The 19,206-nt window shown below is 32.6% G+C and overlaps 1 protein-coding gene across 2 annotated transcripts; it reads left to right on the forward strand.

Annotated features, from left to right (window-relative positions):
- Positions 1–608: 608 nt before the first annotated feature.
- On the forward strand, positions 609–18,620 carry Syn (synapsin). Of its 2 annotated transcripts, XM_074120638.1 has the most exons (13): positions 609–737; positions 1,057–1,244; positions 4,416–4,580; positions 8,168–8,454; positions 8,672–8,756; positions 9,024–9,173; positions 9,514–9,649; positions 9,744–9,848; positions 10,673–10,878; positions 12,236–12,318; positions 12,975–13,156; positions 13,257–13,392; positions 13,791–18,620. In XM_074120638.1, exons 4-13 carry the CDS (start codon positions 8,265–8,267, stop codon positions 13,988–13,990), a joined length of 1,473 nt encoding a protein of 490 aa, XP_073976739.1. In that variant the 5' UTR covers positions 609–737; positions 1,057–1,244; positions 4,416–4,580; positions 8,168–8,264; the 3' UTR covers positions 13,991–18,620. The 2 variants fall into 2 exon arrangements, with proteins under 2 accessions (XP_073976739.1, XP_073976738.1); XM_074120637.1 differs by lacking the exon at positions 609–737 and having other exon boundaries at positions 898–1,244; positions 8,153–8,454.
- Positions 18,621–19,206: the final 586 nt, after the last annotated feature.

The raw sequence follows: 19,206 nt of genomic DNA on the forward strand, positions 1-19,206 counted from the left end.
TCAATGTTCAACTACTGACCATTTTACTGATTTTTCCCTATCCATATTTTCTCGAAAATGTTTCACATTTTTTACTAAAGGTTGTTTTTTACTTGAAGTTCATAGATTTACTTTCGTTTGAAATTTCTACTTCAATTTCATTTATTTGAAACACTTTTCAGATTGAACTAATTAAGTATGCTGAAAATATTGATGTAGGATATTGATGTGGGGAGTTGAATAAAAAATACTGCCTTGAAAATTCGTACCCTATATTAACATTGAAAACCTAAAAATTCAGTTAAAAGTTTAAACAAACATTGTCAATAATTAAATCTATTGTTGTAAGTCGAATGGTGTTTGGGTTTGTTTTCGCATTATATTTTTTATGAGAAATACGGGTTCTGCTTCTAAACTGTTAATAAATATATAATACAAAAAATACAAGGGTATGATAAATGTTCCTCCGAAAATCTATTCAGTTTAATTATTAAAAATGCTTATTCTCACGAGATAAAGTGCACTCCGCCATTGCAACGGTAAAAAAGATGCAACAAGAGACACTATAGAGGAGAGAAGGAAAGAAAGAAGCTGCAAATTGACAAAGGGATAAGATCAACAACCCCGAGCCACGGTCGGACGGAACGAAACGATCGGAGGCGAATCTGACGTCATACCACGGGGGTGTGATCGATCTGGGGGTGTTTCTGCTTTAAAGAGTGTTCATTAATCCGAAGGAGTATCATTCTGATTGTTCTGTGAGTAGAAAAAAATATATATTTTTTTAATTAGAAATAAATTTTACATTTTTTTTTTAATTGAATATAAGTAAAAGAAAATATAAAATGGAAATAAGATGCTAGCAGTTGGCGGCCCCTCTCATTAAATGATTTATTACTGTTGAAGGCCTATCGATTTGGTGGTCACGCCCACTTTCAGAGGTTTAGTCCTTGATAGAACAGAGGTACGCCTTCTTCTAGCACAGTACCCCAATAATTTATTTTTTAAAACAGTAATTATTTTCCATTTTTCGTTTTTTTTTTCTCTCTTTCTCCGTCTTTCTCTGTTACTTTACAGCTCCTAACTTCCTGGAATAGAAGACCCCTGGCGTTGTAGACTATATTCCTTAGTAGCATTACGCTGTAGAGATTCACAACCTCTTGAGTATCCTAGCAGAAAAGCGGGAAAAAATCTCAAGTGCATCCTTAATATTAAAGGCAATTTTCAACAAACATTTGAAAACCGTCAAGCGCGGAAAGATTCAGGTAAGTCAGAAAAATGTTTATACTCATACTTAGTCCGCATCAAATTTTAATATTAAACTTATTTTAAAATCATCGATTAACCATCTAGTTATCGTAAATCACTCATTTGTTCGAGCTGTTCTAAACAGCAGATAACAACGATTCCTGAATTAATAAAAATCATCGTTTTTATTTGAGGGATGGTTTTCAAAAATTAAAACAAATTCTCCAGTAAATCATGTTTTTAATCACATTTTCTGATGGTTTTTTTAAATAAAAAAAAATCATAGATAATCAAGAAGTTTAGAAATTTCTAAATTGAAAACCAAAATTCTTAGAAAATTACATTTAGTCAAAAAAAGTTAGGATTTGACAGTTACGAAGAAAAATGTAATTTAAGAGAAATTAGGCGATATTATACAACATTAAATTTTCGTTTTTTGCTGCTAAAAGCGTGTTACCCATTCTCATCCAATAAGAGACTTTTCACAAATTTAAATTTATTCCAATAAGAAGGCAAAGAAAAATGAAACATTCTCAGTTTATTATATTACAATAGATATTGGCATTAATTTCTAAACGATGGTACCGGTTTAATTTGGCCAGCCAAAAGTAACAATGAAACAAATTTTGGAGAAATTTAAAAAAAAAAAAAATGAAGTGTTTGAAATGTTTACAGGCAATGAAGAGATATGAAATTGGATTACCGCATTCTCTTTTTTATGCTTTTTGCGTTAATTGGGTTCTATTCAAATGTCGGAATAATTCAGCTTTATTTAGATAAGTTGATAAACAAGAAACTGTGTCTCTTAACAATCCTTCAAGCCAGACCGACACTTCTAATTTTACAGGAAGTTTTTTTTTTTTTTTTTGCTGAAGAAATGTTGGTAATCATTACGACTCTTCCTCTAATGTGAAATTTGGGATAGATTTGAAATAAGTTGTTTTTTTTCCGATAAGCTCCATGAAGTTCAACATTCTGCAACATTCTTAAGGTACAAGAAATCTGAAAGTTCAGTATCAAGAAAACGATTATTTTCATAAACTAAGTAAATCTGATAATTGAGTGTGAAAGAAGTTATGTATTAAATATTTGGGAACAGATTGGAGAGCGACGTAGCGTGTAGTTAGATCGTTCGTTAAACTCTTTCACGGTGAAGGCAGATTCCAAGATTGTGGTATGGCGAGTACGCTAATTGATATGCGTGAGTCATCTGACTTGATTGTTCAACGACCAACTGCAAATCACGCGGAAAAAATGTCTTGCTAATTCATCATCTTCAAGCCTAATGACACAAACAGAAAGTGATGACTTTGAAAGTAATCAGATAATGTAAAAAACTCCAACTTGAGAAACAGTAGAGTAATTTGAGGGTCGTGAATGGCAGTAGAGAGGAAATGTTCTCTGGCGGGTACAGTAATAGGTGATATGCCGGAATTTATTAGCCTTTGTGATAAACCTTTTTATAATCATCAAAACTATAAGGTTTGGTTATTGACAAAGACATAATTTCACTGTAAACTTAGTTTTACAGTGATATTCAACTATGAAAAAGCAATTCCGGTTGAATCAAAACTTCTGTTGCTTTATGATGGTACGGTAGAACATTAGTGAAAAGTACAGCAGTAAATAAATCTAGGTAGAATTACGGTTCTAAGAAAAAGAGAGCTGTCAGTTAGTTTGATCTCGTCTTGACTAGTTTATGGTAGGCAAATTGGGTGTAACATTTAACTTTCCAAAAAGGCAATTGTCCACCTCTTAACATATGTAAAGATATCTGTTCAAGCATTGATATGCTACTCCACCTATTTCTGCTCTACTTTACGTTAAATTGGCCTTTCCCTAGTTTCCAATCAACTTCCAAAGCCCTTTCACTTCTCAATTCAAATCTGCTCATTCCTGACCTCTTCACATCTCTCTGACTTCTGGACTCCTTCTCAGAATACAGCGGCTTATAATAACAAAATATCCTCAACCGCTTACTTTACAGTACCTGTCCGTCAGCTAACTTCCTCTTTGATTTTTAACCCGCTAATTCCATAAATTTTGACATGTCTTTACGTTTTCTTCGTATTTTATGTACTTAACTTCTACTCAATGTTCCAATTACATACTTTTATGTTTATTGAATTTTATGTTTGTTAATTGGCCACATTAGGCCAATAGTTTTTTGAATTTATATTGGTTCTTATCGATTTAGATCCCAGTAAAAGTGCAACTTTTTCATTTTGTTGCAAACCATAAACTACTCAAGGATAAACAAGTAGGTAAAGAAAGAAGTGAATTTATTTTTTAGGCTCTAAAGAAATTACTGGGTGAATAGTTTTAAATTAACATTGTAGAATAAACTATCTCTTTGCTTAATACGATAGTATCTGCTGATTAGAAAAATGGAGATTCATTGCCACTTCTATCTTTTTCTAGCCCGCCATCCTTCGTTATTCCTCTCCAACCTTTCATTCATTCCAGCGATCTTAAGGTTCTTTATGCTACATATTTAATAAAACCCTATAAAAAAAAAAGACATAACTTCCGGGACAGAGCTAATTATCTTTTCTCAGTTGCTCGCTGAAAGTGATAGCCCATAATTAAGTGAAGCATCATCAGTGGATAATTCTTAAACTGTCTGCAATTTCGTCTCTTATATCGCGTTTTAAACTTATATACAGTCTGCCATTAAAGCTATACCATACCTTAAAAACTATTCTGCCGAAACTATAATAAACCAAATAATTTTTGCTGGTTATAATTACCCAAAATTAATTAATTATTTTCTACAGAACATTCTTTTCACCGAGAGAAGTAGGAGGAGGATCTTAAAACTTCTATTTTCTATCTCACTTTTTTTGAAACATTTCTCAAGGTGAAATTCTAGTTCTTTAAAAAAATCTTGAATCAACAATTGCAATGAAGTATTGCAATGTGCACTTAAAGACAGTACTTTTAATGGGAAAATCTGTAAATTCGTGAGCGTAACTGACGTTCGTGTTTTTTCCACATTATTCATAAGTTGTTGGTTTTTATTCACCCATTCAGCGTCCCTCCAAAAAAGAAGCCATTATTTTCTATCATTTTAATTATCTGTGAGCAAATAATTTGTAAAAGATAAATCATAAATAATTATGATCTACCCCTAACAAAATCAGAGTTGAAAAATGATGATGGTACATTTTGCAAATCAATTCTTTCAGGATTATTGGCTCCAGTGAATAGCGTTCAAGAGCTATTTCAGGATTTATATAACTAAAGAAGGAGAAGTCTTCTTTTCAACAAACTTTTATTATATAAGCCGGCAAAATTGCTTTTTCAACTTTCAAAGCTTCCTTCACATCAAATGTCAACTACCTGAAAAGGAGGTAAATATTTTTTAAAATTACTTGATTTTTTTTTTTAATTTTATTTTTTAATATTCCTTTATTTATTGTGATATGAGCTATAGAAGTTTTTCAATAGTATCAATTTGCTTTTATTATTTGAGTTTATTATTTTATTTGTCTTATTGGCAGAATTTCAAGTGCTATCCATTTTCATTGGTGTTTAGAAATTCGATACAAAAACTTTATGTATGGAATATATTTAGCGTTAGATGTCGTAAAATATGCAATGAAATTTCCCAAACGGCGAATTCTCTCTCAGACTACGCCAGGTTTCCTTTATAACTGAAATATAAAATTCAAATAAATACATGCCTCAGTCCAAAACATTTATTTATTTTTAGTCAAATAAAAACGGAGGAAACGTTTATTGCAACACTGGAATTGTTTGAAGAATCTTATTCTCGCAGTTGATGAACCTTATGATTACTGAAAGCATTCAGTATGATGTCAAATTTAGAAAAGTCAAATTTCTATTAGAATTTTGCTATTTTTTTGCAGCAATCTCTCTACTATACGCTTGTTTACTCCAGATATTTATCTCGTTCTAATCTGCCAGATCTTTCTCGATATTGCCATCCAATTTAGCCCTGGTCTACTACCTCTTCTTTTTCTTTCACATGGTGCATCATCTCACTTTTCGTACTTCATCTTCAGGCCCCTGAAAAATGTATTCTCTCATTACTTATTTCTTTTTTTAAAAAAAAGTTACACTTAAGTGTAATTTATTAAATAAACTGAATGTTACAAAAAATTAAAAAAAAAAAAAAGAAATCTAATGTGAAACTCTATCACATCTTTTTCTTATTGCTATTCTTCTTCTTCCTTATTTTGGGTATCAGTGACCGTTCAACTCGCTTCCCTTTATTTATTTTACCCTTCCTCAAAATCCCTCAGCAAGAATTCTCAGAATATTCTCACAATTCAACCCTTTGCATCCCTTAAAAACACATTTCTCAAGAAATCTAAAAAATTAGGCTAGAATTTCTGATCAAAACTTCTAGGCAAGGCCTTAGCTTTAACCAAGTTACCAACAATTTAAATTAATACGCCAAGTTTAATTCTGTCGAAATGGAACTAAAAAAAAAAAAAATTACTATAAGTGTGACAATTCCTTTTATGAACAAGAAAATAGTCTTTGGAACAAAAACAAAAGTCCTGGATGGGTTCCACACAGAGAATTTCTTATGCCTTCTTCGGTTTTTCGTGGAGAGATAGGTGGCTTATCCTACCAAAGGTTTCCTCACCATAATCAGGATGCAGAGGTGGAGAGCTTCTAAAGAGTCCAGAATGAAAAAGAAAAAATTGAGATGTGAACGATCGTATCCAAGAAAATTGTATTGTTCTCCTTAAAATGGCCGTACCTCTTTAAAAAGGAGAAAAGTTGAATGGGTCTGATAGGCTAGTTTTTGTCGAAATAAGAGGTGAAAAATAATGAGACGAGCCTAAAATTAGGAGAACATTTGGCGTCTAGATAGAGTACACCGGAATATTTTGCAAACAAAACAAAAGCAAAGGATATTTTTAAGCTAGGAAATCCTCAATCATGAAAACACCTTTAAAAATAAAAACGATTGAATTCTGGAGAGAAAGTGAAGGAGTGTTTCATATTAGATTTTATACTTACATTAAAGTCGGTTACGATTCCAAAGTAAATAAAGTAAATTATAAATTTACTCTTTAAAGATACAACAGTGTAACAATATATATATATTCTGTTGGATGACATATATTTATAGCAAGCGAAGTAAATTTACAAAGAAAAAATCAATCAAGGAAAAAGGGCATAAAATAAGTTGGCAACATTATGATAAGGGTTAGAATGGCAAGGGGCTAGATAGATATAGTTGTAGTGTTCTTTGCCATTTACTTTATAAAAACTTTTAGACTGGAAACATATCAAGAGAAAATTATTACAGCCACTTTTAAAAAATAAAGTTTATTGTAAAAGTTTAAAATGAACTTCCAAATGTTAAAAATAATATCAATAAATAAGTACTTATATAAAGCATTTTTCTATTATTAAAAATATTGAAAATGAAATCAATAAATTTTGTATACAGTATCAATTCATTGGTTTTTTTTATCAAATGAATTGTAGATGTAGCTAAAGAACTCTAGAATGTATGTAAGATTCAATGTATTTAATTTTGAATTCTCAAATTTCAAGCTGTGCGTGCGGGCCTTTTTATATTGTGGGATTATCTTAATAATTTTCAGTCGATATTTATATAATATTCATCCACTGAAACTTTCTCAACGTTAATAATTTGAAAATATCCATAAGATCATTTGATTAGCTTTCTTACACACAAAGTAATTTACAAACGCCGATATACAGCGCTACTGAATACTCTAGAGCTGCGGTGACCTCATTCAACTGGTCGGGTCTAATCAATGTATTACATCAAAGGCTGATTTAGCACCCATTATAAAATCTAATAAGTCTTCGGAGCTATTGTTCAGTTATACACCAATATCCCCGATGTTGTCCAAAGTCTTTGAAAGAACGGTGGTAGTGCGCTTGAAACTAAGTGAAACTAGAATCCACTAGGTTTGTTCTACTAATTTAGTCAACAAGCTCGTACGATGCCAACGTTCTAGATCTTTTTGAGAAAAACAAAGAGACTGCAAAAACACAAAGAAGACAATGGCTATTTAGATTGTCTATGCCTGTGATTGTCATGCTTTCTTTTAGTTATCAATCCTGAATCAATCATTCATTCATATAAATGTGGGTTTCTGCAGGTATTTATGCAACGTTAAATTTTTAATTAGCTGAGGCGGGCAGCTTGGCCAAGCATTTTCCCGGGCAGCACATTCTGACGTATGTATATTTCTTCTGAGAATCTGGGTCACGTCACGTTCTGATAACACCAAGAAATGGTATCGTACAAGCTCCTAACCTCGTTAGAAGGTGGTTTGCTTAATTTCCTACCAACTATATTAGCAGAAATATCCTTTGCAACAATTTGCCAATCTAAAATAGCTTCTCAGTCCTACTCAAGCAAGCAAGTGTGTTAGCTGTGTGCAATAAAGTTTAATTGGAGGTGCAACTGTGAATTCTCAGAAAAAGCTCTTTTCAAGCTGTGGAGACTGCTAGGAAAACAAAGTTTGAAACTGGGTTCTCCAGCGCGCTATCTTCTGATCTAAACCCTTTCCTAGTTTCATTCAATTGTTGGGGCATTCCTTCATTATGCGAAACTGGTGTTCAGGTTTAAAAAATAAAAACGTTTTCATTGCAGAATTTTGTAGCAATATTTTAATTAGACAATAATTTTTAAGAATATTTTTAATTATAATGTAATTAATCTTTCAAAAATTTATTGTGCATGTAGTTTTTGCAAAGAATAAAAACATAGAGTTGTCTGATTTGTAAGTACATACATTAGTAGCATATTATTTTTATTTTGAAATCCATTGTTGAAATCAATGCATAGAAGGCATGTTACAAGAATGAGGGCTGGATTTTGTTGGATCTTTCTAGTTATAATTTATTTTTTTGTAAATCTGCATGAGTATTTTCAGTAATTGGTCAAAACAACTTTTATCAGTTTGACCTCGCATAGGTTTAGCTCGGGAGATCTTTCTTCCGAGCTAGACGACGGCCCAGCAGAAGGTGATCGACCTCCTAGTTCCCAACAGCCCCCGCCTGGGAATACTGGGATGCCGGACTCCAGTGGAACAGTGGCCGCACAACCACCACCGCCGCCAAGTTCGCTGTCCTTTTCCCGTCCAGGCGGAGGGCCTAAGACAACCTCTGCACCATCTAGTCCAGCCAAAACTAGGGAGAGTTTACTCCAGCGGGTGCAATCTCTTACCGGAGCTGCTAAAGAACAAGGAGCCAGTTTAATTGGTATAATAATAAAAATTAATTTTAAATTATAATACATTAAACTATTAAATAACTTTGAAACCGATTAGTTATCTCTTAACTACGTAAGCTATAAGTAATAAATCTCAACTTATTATTTAAAAAAAAACAAAAAACAAAATGGAGAGAAGGAAAATGAGCATTTATATTATTTTGGCTGTCATAAGTCTCACCAAGTTTGAACTTCCTCTGATAATAGGTGCTGCTGTGTCCACCGCTAGGCCGGCTTACAATAAAGATCGATGTTTTACGCTATTAGTAATTGACGATCAGAACACAGATTGGTAAGTATTTAAAATCTAAAACCTCATATAAAAATATTTAAAAAATCGTGTTAATTAAATCATTCAAATTATGTTATGTATCGAAAAAAAAAGTTGAAGAATATTATTCTAAGGAAAATAATTAGTTATGATTCAGAATTATATCTGAAATAAAGAAAGAGAAACTTTTGTCTTCTCGCATCCAAACAAAAATAATCAGAATAAACATTTTAAAAAACTAATCTTATCAAATAATCCAAGAGAAAAACTTTTTGTTATTGATTTTAGGTCTAAGTATTTCAGAGTGCGACGTATACATGGAGATTATGATATTCGTGTGGAACAAGCGGAGTTCCGGGAGCTTTCTCTTATTGCAAACTCTGAGCAAGGAACTTTGGTGAACATGGCTGTCATAAGAAACGGTACTAGAGTTGCGAGGTTTGTTATCATTTTTTATTTCTTGAAGAATTAGAATTAGAAAAAGGACGGAACCTATACCCCACGGCACCGTGGCAGCCACAAGAGATTTATTGTGCCTTCCCCTTTTCTGGATCTAGTAGACAAAACCTCCACTATTAAAGAGGTTGACGACTTTCTCTAATAATTCTTTTGGCGCTACGTATCTCCTTTGATCTCAAAGTTCCAAAGGTTTCATAGCGCAACCGCATGAGCAGGTGGGAGGCCGTCTCTTAAAGAAAGTTGGGGCATTTAGGAAAGCTGAAGTTTTCATTTTTTGGATCAAAAAACACTATTGTTCACAAATTTGAAATATTTGCAGATCATTTCGCCCTGACTTCGTACTTGTTCGACAGAATCTTAGAGACGCCGGTGAAGATTACAAATCAATACTGCTTGGTCTCAAATATGGTGGCGTACCTAGTATCAACACTCTTTCAGCTATATATAATTTTCAAGTAAACTTTTCGCTATATCATTAATATGATTGTACTCATTTTATTCAAACAATAAAATTGAATCAAATAATTTTGAATTTTTTAATGATTACAGGATAAACCATGGGTATTTGGACATTTGATTTCTTTACAAAAGAAAATGGGAAAAGAGAATTTCCCGTTGATCGATCAATCATTCTATCCAAATTTTAAGGAAATGGTATGTATGATTTTGTAAACTTCATTGTGATGAGCTACTTTTTGATAAAAACAAAAATTTATTTCACCAAAATAACATCTTTACAGAATGCCATAAATTGGTCCATTCGCTCCTGTAGGTCTGTTAAATTATTTGTTTAAATCGTAAACTATTAATAGATAGATAGCAACATTATTTATCTAAGGGGAGGGCTTCTGGCCTTATGCTCACCAAACATCAATCAACCAAGTTATTTATTTTAAGAAAATATGTACAACTAAGAGAGCTAGGACATCAAATCAGGCCATACCTGAACTACTCAGCATCCTGATACCAACGAAATGAAAGGAATCAGCCCAAGTCCACAACCAAATTGTTGTCTGCCTCATTTATGTTTAATATGAATGTATTGAATTAAATTTTCATTTCGACCGCTGAACTCGTCTATAAGCTACTTACGGTTATTCTTCGATAAACGATACTGACTTGATTTCTTGGAAGGCAATGAAAACTTCCAACAGTAATAATACAGTTATCAAAAATTTTAACTTATTTAAACCTATGCTGTTAGAGTTCATCCATGCTAAACCATTATCGCTGAATTTGGTCCTTTCTATTTAACTGAAACGATAGCCTAATGGAGTTATGTGCTACCCAACGAAGTAACTGAAGAATTCATTATGTAAATTCAAAGGATTCACGCTATGGGCGAGTTTTTTTTCTTTATAAGTAGATTAACTCTCCTTCTTTAATTTGACATTTTATCCATATATAAATATAAATGTCAAATATACAAAAAAATTAGGGAATAGAAAAATTAATAAGTTACGTTTTTTTTTTTGCAGATGACATCTAGCAAACTTCCAGCAGTAGTAAAGATAGGGCATGCGCATTCAGGCTTAGGAAAAATGAAAGTGGAGACAAATTCGGATTTTCAGGATGTAGCATCTATCGTAGCCGTTGCGAATACATATTGCACATGCGAACCATACGTAGATTCCAAATATGACATACATATACAGAAAATAGGACAAAATTACAAGGCATTCATGTAAGTTTTTATGAAATAAATGGTGTAATTATGTACTATTAATGCAGGATTCTTGAATACAATACAAAAAATCTATTGTAAAACAAGGTGCGGATTAGATAAGACTACTAAAAAGCGGGACGGGACTCTCGGCTCTATCCTCCTCTTCCTGACACAATCTGCACAGCGGTTGCGAGCTAATAAGCCCCACCTTGTGCAGAAGCTTCATGAACCTAGTTTCTGGGGGACCTCAGCAAGAGCCTCTGTTTCTGTAGGATCAGCGTTTCCATCCAGGAACGCTCTCCTAGGGTCTCACCATATCCCTCTTTAGGTCTGGCACATTACCACCCTTAAGTTCAGACCGAGACAGCGTGCCTTTCTCAGAAGCCTAGGATCACTCCTAGCTGGTGATTTTGAATTTCTTTTTCTTTTTTATTTGTATACATTTTTTGGTCCCACGTGAGGTGGCAGACACTCACCACCACAGGAAGACAACATTACTTCGGGGTTTCGCCCGGTGCCCCAAAGTGATCGTTACCACACATATATTTTACTACCCTGTACAGATTCAGCCTCGATACGAGTCCCCATCACAACTTGGATAGTGGTCCGGGGGTCCTGGAGAGGGATAGACAGGTTCAAAGGAGGGACAGAAGCAATGATTAGCAGTGGGTATATGCCACACTAAGCCCTTTTGTGCTATGTAAATGTTTTAGGCTGTTACAGTGTATGTTGCTCATGTTCATGTTGTTAGGATGGGATGCCCGCAGGGACGCCAAGTACCCTGAAGAAGTGGCTAACCCACTTCCCCCTACGGGGAGGCGGGGATTATATTAAAAATCAATTTGTCACAAGCATTTATATTCATAAGATTCATTATCCCTAAAAAAAATATCTAGCGCCATTTTAACGCAATAAAAAATTGTTGCCTTTACTTGTAGTCTGTTTAAGGAGAGAAGCAGCTGTTTCATGAGGGAATGAGGTGTCACTAAGTTTAAGGCTGCGTTTAAGGTGCACCTTAGACTAATATCATGTACTTACTGACTCTTCTACGTGAACCAATTTTTCCATAACATACATTGGTTCTGCTGAGGTAGTTGAGAAATTTACAGTCACCTCATTCATTGGCAAATTTCTAATAGGCTAATTCCTAATCAACCTTTGTTACTCCAAAATCGAAGTTATTAGACCAAGCACAGAATATTTAAATAAACAAAAATATGTAGATTCAGTAGATATATTTGGAAGTATCAATTATTACAAAGTGTTAAGCTACTGTGCATCTTACTAGTTAAATTAAATTAACTCATCCATTTCATTTAATGATATTATTTTGTGTCAAAGTAATTATTATAAAACTTTTTATTCTACATACTAGGAGGAAATCAATATCAGGAAATTGGAAAACCAATACTGGATCAGCAATGTTGGAACAAATACAAATGCTGGATAGGTATAAGGGTAAGTTTAAAAGAAATTAATGAAATTCAAATAAAATGTAGCTTAGTTTAGTGTATTTTACTTTCTAGTAAGAAAATTTGCGGAGAAAAAGTGCAGATTTTCGATTTTGATTCTGAGTTGATTTTTAGTTTAAAATTTTGAGATGTTTTTTCAAAATGATAAATTACAGATTTTTAAAGAAATAATTGAAAGAATCTATAGACCTCAGTTTAATGATTTCCTCCTGTTTTTCTCACTTTTTTCATCTACTGCGGCTCTTTAAGGATGAAAGCAGTTTCGAGGCAATTGGGGTACATATTGAAGGTTATAGAGGGCGATAGAAACAATTAGAAACTAGAAGAAATGTGTAAGAAAATCTACTAATCCCTCTTTTGTAATTTGTTCATCTTTGAATAAAGTACTTGAAATGGTTTTGGTAAAATTTCCTCGATAACTTTGGGAATTAGGCTTTTTGGAAGATTAACGTAATTTTATGTGGATTAATATGAAAATGAACTTCAAAACCAAATCATCGCCATTGTCTTGCCTGTCACAGTCCTTTAGATTAGTATATCCTATTCTTATCTGAAAATTAAAGTTCTCATAAAAACGAAGATATTGTAATGCCGAGAATTGTGATAATAATAAATTATTTCTCACGGTGATAATTTTCACAGGCTGGATAGATGCTGTGTCAGAGCTCTTTTCAGGATTGGACATGTGTGCTTTAGAAGTCATAGTTGGCCGTGATGGAAGAGAAGCTATAATAGAAGTGAATGATTGTGCATTAAGTCTAATGGGTGATTCACAAGAAGAAGATAGAAGATTAATTGCTGATCTAGTTTGTCAAAAGATGCAGGTACATAATTACTCTTTTAAGCAAAAAGAAAACATTATATTAACATGTAATTGCATAATTTTTGCAACACAAAATTCTAAGTAAATGTAAATTCATTTAGAACGTACTCCGACCTCCTGTCCCGGGCATGACAAAGGCTACTTCCAGATCTTCTGTGTCCAGTAATGTTGATGAAGACGATGTATCTAGAGATCTTCCTTCTGGACCTAGTCCCCAACCTAGGCGAGATTCTCAAGGTGAGAAAATTAAAAATATATATTACTTTATTGTTGCTGAAGGAATGATAGAACAAATTTGAAATATTTTGATACTGTTTTTCTTTTACTTTGAATTATTTTCTCTTCTAGTAAGAGGAAATATGTATTCTTGTCAAATTTTCGAAATTAGTTATTACCGGAAATGTTTTTAACGCATGGTATTTATATATATCGCATATATTATGATGTGTGGGTGAATAGAATAACTAAAGACGAAAAGTCACAATAAATTCCTCGTTTTATGTTTTTACAATATCAAAGCCATTATTTGGATCTTTTCTTGTACGCTTTATATTCGTATATAATAAAAAAAGAAGCTTTTATTAATGAAAAACTAAGCCACCAATTGCAAGCTTATACTTATTGTTTGTCTGCAGCTTCTCAATCGAGCACGGTAAGCTCAGTATCCGGAGTAGCTGGAGGACAGACTGCAGTTCCACCTGCGACAGCTGCACGTCCTGCATTTGGACGACAGAGTTCTACATCCGCCCAGTCAACAGGCGCTCCAGGGGAAGATTCAGAAGATACAATGAAAAACTTAAGAAAGACTTTTGCTGGTATTTTTGGAGACATGTAATTTTATATAACCCTGTCTTTGTATGGAGAGAAGAGTTCTGAGCAGTTTTAATATTTTTCTTTTTTTTTTAAAGTTAAATATATTCATTGTATATGATATCTATGAACCGCAGTCCAATTTATGTTTCGTCAAATCGTATAATTTATTTTTTCAATGAATAGAAATAGTCATTTTATACTGATTGTATGTAATATTGAAGAATGAATGTAATTCCCCTTTTAAGTCATTTCGTTTTCAAGTTTAATGTTGACGAAGATTTATGTATCTATTTGTAGACCACTTGACTTCTTTTTACTGATCAATCTCACACTTATAAATAGCTCAACGTAGCAAATAGACTTTAAGATGGACTCTGAATCCACACGGTTCATCTAAGCCAAGCCGTTTGGTTGCCTAGATTGGTTAACTCTTAACCATGTTTCGTTCAAATAAAACTGCGCCCAACGATAGTTCTCTTGCTGTATTCATTTATATAAATGATCCAAAAATTAAAGCTAATTTTTTCCTTACTTGTACCAATTTTTCAACTAAAGTGTACGCCGTAAGACCTTAAACAATTTGTGACCTACAAGTAGTTATGAGTATTTTGTCAACTGCTACTGCGTAACTTATTGAATGTTTTATGAAGATTATTTTTTATAATTTAAGTTTAAAAAAAAAACTCATAAATAAAAACCGCCAGTACCCTTTTCTCCACAATTATATCCTTAAAAAATACATTCCTGTTACAAAAGATTTAATAAAAGACAATACATTATTATAAATTAAAAATAAAATACTCATTTAAAAAAATAATAAATAAAAAAATTATTTACTCACTTCTCTTTAAACGTCAAAACTAAGTACAAGCTTCCAGAGTCAAATATAATTTTTAATTGTAATTTTTAGAGAAAAAAAAAGTATGTAGCAGCAAATAAAATATAAATATATATAATGCTTTTTTACATCGAATAATTGTGATGTTTTACTTTTTTGTTAATTACAATCTCTGTATTAATTATTCGTTTTCGAGTTTTAAGTACACTTTCATTTGTAAATATGATATTAATTTTTCTAAAAATTTAAGAAAACATTTTAATATTAAAGCCTAAAGGAAATCCAGGTAATAAATTATAATCATAAGATTTTTTCTTTTTTAAAATTATGCCTAAACCAAATAAGGCAAACTTTATAGTCTTTTAAGAGTATTTTTTAACATAATATTAAGAAATTTTTCTCCCACATTTTCCTCTTTGCCAAAAGAAAAAAATAATAGTCGTAAGAAAAAATTGAAAAAATTAGTTTGCTATATAATGTTCTATTTTTTATTTATGTAAATGTTGAGAATATTTTATTTCCCTATTAACATACTATTGTACTATAAAGCGGAGTGTATTTCTCTCTCTCTCACTCTTCTCTTCTTTCCAGAATTGTGATTTTAATTATTTTTTTATTATTATTCTAATTATAACATTGATTTTAAATTATGAATACTCTTCATTCGGTTTTATTTCTAGAAAGTCGTCAGTCTGCTGACCTAACTTTAAATAAAAATAATTCGAGAATTGTAAAGTAATCTTCAATTTTCAATATTTTCTCTCCATTTTTATTGAAGTTATATTTACATAACTATTAATTTGGATATGTTTATGGTTGAGTCTTGATCATACTCAGTTTGGAAATATGCTTAAAGAAAATGTGTTTACATAGTGGTGAAGAGCAGAACCTTTGGAATAATCAAACAGAATTGTTCTTTTCTGGCATGTAACTCTGGCATTTCTGTAGGTTTTTCGAGATTAAGAAGAAATAGTCTTTCGCTGCAATTTCTTTGGGACTAATTGAAGGCATTAAGAAAGTACTTCTTCTTTTTCTTTTTTTTTCTTTAATTTGCATTGTTACGCTTAGCAAAATTTTTTTCGAGGGGAATCTGTTTATTGAACAGGATTAAGCAGTTGGCTGAACTCTGACGATCGCAGAAGAAAAGTGGCTGAATTGCTAGGTGAGGACCGTTTTGGAATCACGTATTGTCCGGTCGATAATTGGTTCCACAAAAATGAGGATTTATGAAACTAATTGGGAAAACAGACTTCATGTCGGCTAAAGTGGGGAAATTAGACTAGCTGACCATTTACTAGAATAAGGATAGATAGCTTAGAAGCAAGATCCATGTTTAGGTGGCTGCAGGATCGGGAAGGTGATATAGCACATATTGTACTGTTTAGACATTGCCGGAGGCTCCACTTTTTACTGAGCGATTAGAAGCGCAAAGCTAATAAGAATTGTGGTTCTAGATTTAATTCTCGTTCTAGGCCTTGAATTTTATTAAATGCTTAAAACGAGAAATTGATAGTCAAGTACGTTTACTATTCACACCTATATGATAATTGGACGCATACCCCGCAAGAAAAAATAAAACTTACCTTACTTTATAACTTTTACATGGGGCAGAGACCAAAGGCCAATCGGGTCCTACAGCGAGGGAAAAAAAGATATGAAACCTCGTTCAGTTTAGATAGCATTCTTTTCTTTTTCTTATATCCTCAACTTTGACTATTCGTGCCATTATTTTTGTTGTAAGGTAACTTGCTATCAATACTTACGGATCTTTCTGTATTAGGCACTTCATTTCACTAATTGGTTTCGGCCGTGTATCCGAGGAGGTGTAGATCACTCGTTCGAATTGGGGAGATTGCGGAAACTTTTGAGCACAAGCTGTTTTGTGGCAGTCTGCTTCTCAGAGACGAACTAAGCAAGGTTAATCAATTTAAAACATTTTGTTTCTTTATTGTCGTTCTCGCAAAAAATTAATGTTGGTTCTCATCTAGGCACATCATATCAAATTGTATACAAAGATGTACCGTAAAGGGTTGTGAAAATAAAACAAGTTATCTGTACGAAAAACATTTATACGATTCCGAGCTTGCGGGCTCAATCAACATGCTTCCATACTTGATCAAGTTCAAAAGAAAATGGGCTTGACTAAGATAATCCTCAAACTGTGTCTCTGAATTGGAAAATAATTGTCATCGCCCTATCATCCTAAACTTAAAAAAATATTAACTCAACGGAAAATTAGAGCCGACAATGAAGAGTATTCTCACTGCTTGGTCCTGTTCTGCATTATTTTTTAAAAAAGAAGATAAAAGACGAAGAAAAAACCGACTAATCCATGAGGTAATTGATCTCAAAATTTGTTATTCGTTTCTTTCATAGTGTAATTAGTGGTACATAATTGCGAATAATTTGTGTAGATAGGTCAAAGCACAGCTCAATAATAACCAAAAAACAATTGAAAAAAATGTATAAAAAGTGAAAAATTGTTTTTCTCTGCACAACTGCACTACAATGTATTGTGAAATAAGCGCTCTTAGATTTGTGTTTTCTGTATTAATTTAAAATTTTCATTGTTTTGTGTTACCATTATTAAAAGTCTCTTTTTGCATTTAGATAATCTCTTTTAAAAAAGAGATTCATCGGCTAAACAAACCAAAGATTAGACATAAGTTTAGTATTTAAGGTTGGGCAAAAGTTATTTTATACATAAGCTTTTGCCTTGAAAATGTTATTCGGTAATTGTGAAATATGGAGGGACCAATATGGATAATAACGCTCCTAGCTGCTATCTTTTCTATTATCACATATCTAAAGCAGTTACTCTTTCGAATCACTTATGAATTCTCGGTAAATCATTATCTGTTTATTATTTTTCAATTTTTTTTTATTGGTACCCCTACTTCTTTTATCATTAACTCTTGGATCATTACCGGCGATTTGCGAGGGTCAAATTTTCTTGATAAATAAATTGACTTTATTTATTCAATTATTTCTTTCACGTTGCACCTCCTTCTCCAACACGTGGTAACTTCACGGGCATCTAAATCTTTGCAGCATCTTTATGAGGTTTATTGGAGTACCTCTTTCTTTTACACTTCCTTAGCTCAGTTTGTTCAGAAAACTACCAGATGGCAATGCTCCATAAGGAAACTGTCACACAGCAAACGCTTACGCTTCTCATTTCCTAGCATGCCTGATATTTTTTTGTTTTTGGTTCAATCGCCCATACAGATATCTATCTGTCTAAGAACTGGGAGGTCACTCTGTAGTTTAGCTCTGCTACCTTTTTCCTGTTTCATGAGCTCCTTTTTGAGGAGCTTGTCACAGCACCAAGAAGCCGAGACTTCAGAAGAGATGATTACCTTGCAGGTTGTTAGATTCTTCTTTTACATAAGTCAATATACCGGCACCAAAGTTAGGTGAATTTATTTTCCTTGCCCAAGTCACTAGTCAACCAGGCATTTCAAAACCATTTTTGAGATGAGATGATTGCATGTAGACAAGCGCTTCAATAGCACCCAGGATGGGATAGATATAGGATGGAGATAGAATTATAACATCCTAATTTCAACACTCCTTCCTGTCAAGGTTGAACTGGCGAGTAAGAATTAAGAAAAAAAGGCATAACTTGCAAGAAGCTGATTAATGGTATTTCAGGAAATGCATATTAAAAGGCAAAGGTACTAATGCATCCATTTTTTACCTACTTGCCTTAGAATTCTATCAGATTCTTTATTAACTTATTTCAAATTAATTGAATCATTAAATTTATTAAAAGCTACAGAAATTAAATTCACAGTTAAAAATTTAACATTAGTTCAGGACAAAGAGATGTTACATACTATACAAATTATTCTTTGTAATATTTAAGAAGGATAAGTAAAAAAACTTTGCGAGCCCACTACTGTGAGTAAATGAATGATATTAGAATAATGACGGTGTAAGAGTATACAAAAATAATGAAAAACATTACAATTACAATATTAAAAAGTGTAGTCAAGTACAGGTCTGAGACATCTATGTATAAGTAATCTGAAAGGGTGACTAATTTAAATGTGAAATTAGGAAGGTTGTTACAGATATAAGGATTACCAGTAAAGTTGCTCCCATCAATGTCACAATTATACCCATGTTAATTTAGTCAGTAAGTGAGTCGGAAGTTTTATCACACAAATTTTTATATATATATAAGAATTAATAAACATTGTTAATCACTTAACTTTAAAAACAAACTTTGTATTATCAGATAATCTTGATGTTGTAAATTAAATGAGTAAACAAATGATCCTTCTTCCCTCCCTCCACAAAGAAATGTATGCCCTTATACTTTCTGGACCTGAAATTGTTTCCTTTCTTTTTTTTTTATAAATAACACCAAAAAAAGTAATATTTGTAATTCGAAT

This window comes from Rhodnius prolixus, unplaced genomic scaffold (genome assembly GCF_049639745.1).
Source record: "Rhodnius prolixus isolate KJV_2025 unplaced genomic scaffold, Rpr scaffold_2, whole genome shotgun sequence".
NCBI classification, from domain to species: Eukaryota; Metazoa; Arthropoda; class Insecta; order Hemiptera; family Reduviidae; genus Rhodnius; species Rhodnius prolixus.

Coding starts and splice junctions, on each gene's coding strand:
- Syn (XM_074120638.1), top strand. CDS start 8,265: ATGCCGGACTCCAGTGGAACAGTGGCCGCACAACCACCACCGCCGCCA. Junction 9,174..9,513: donor AACGGTACTAGAGTTGCGAG/GTTTGTTATCAT, acceptor AAATATTTGCAG/ATCATTTCGCCCTGACTTCG. Junction 13,393..13,790: donor ACCTAGGCGAGATTCTCAAG/GTGAGAAAATTA, acceptor GTTTGTCTGCAG/CTTCTCAATCGAGCACGGTA.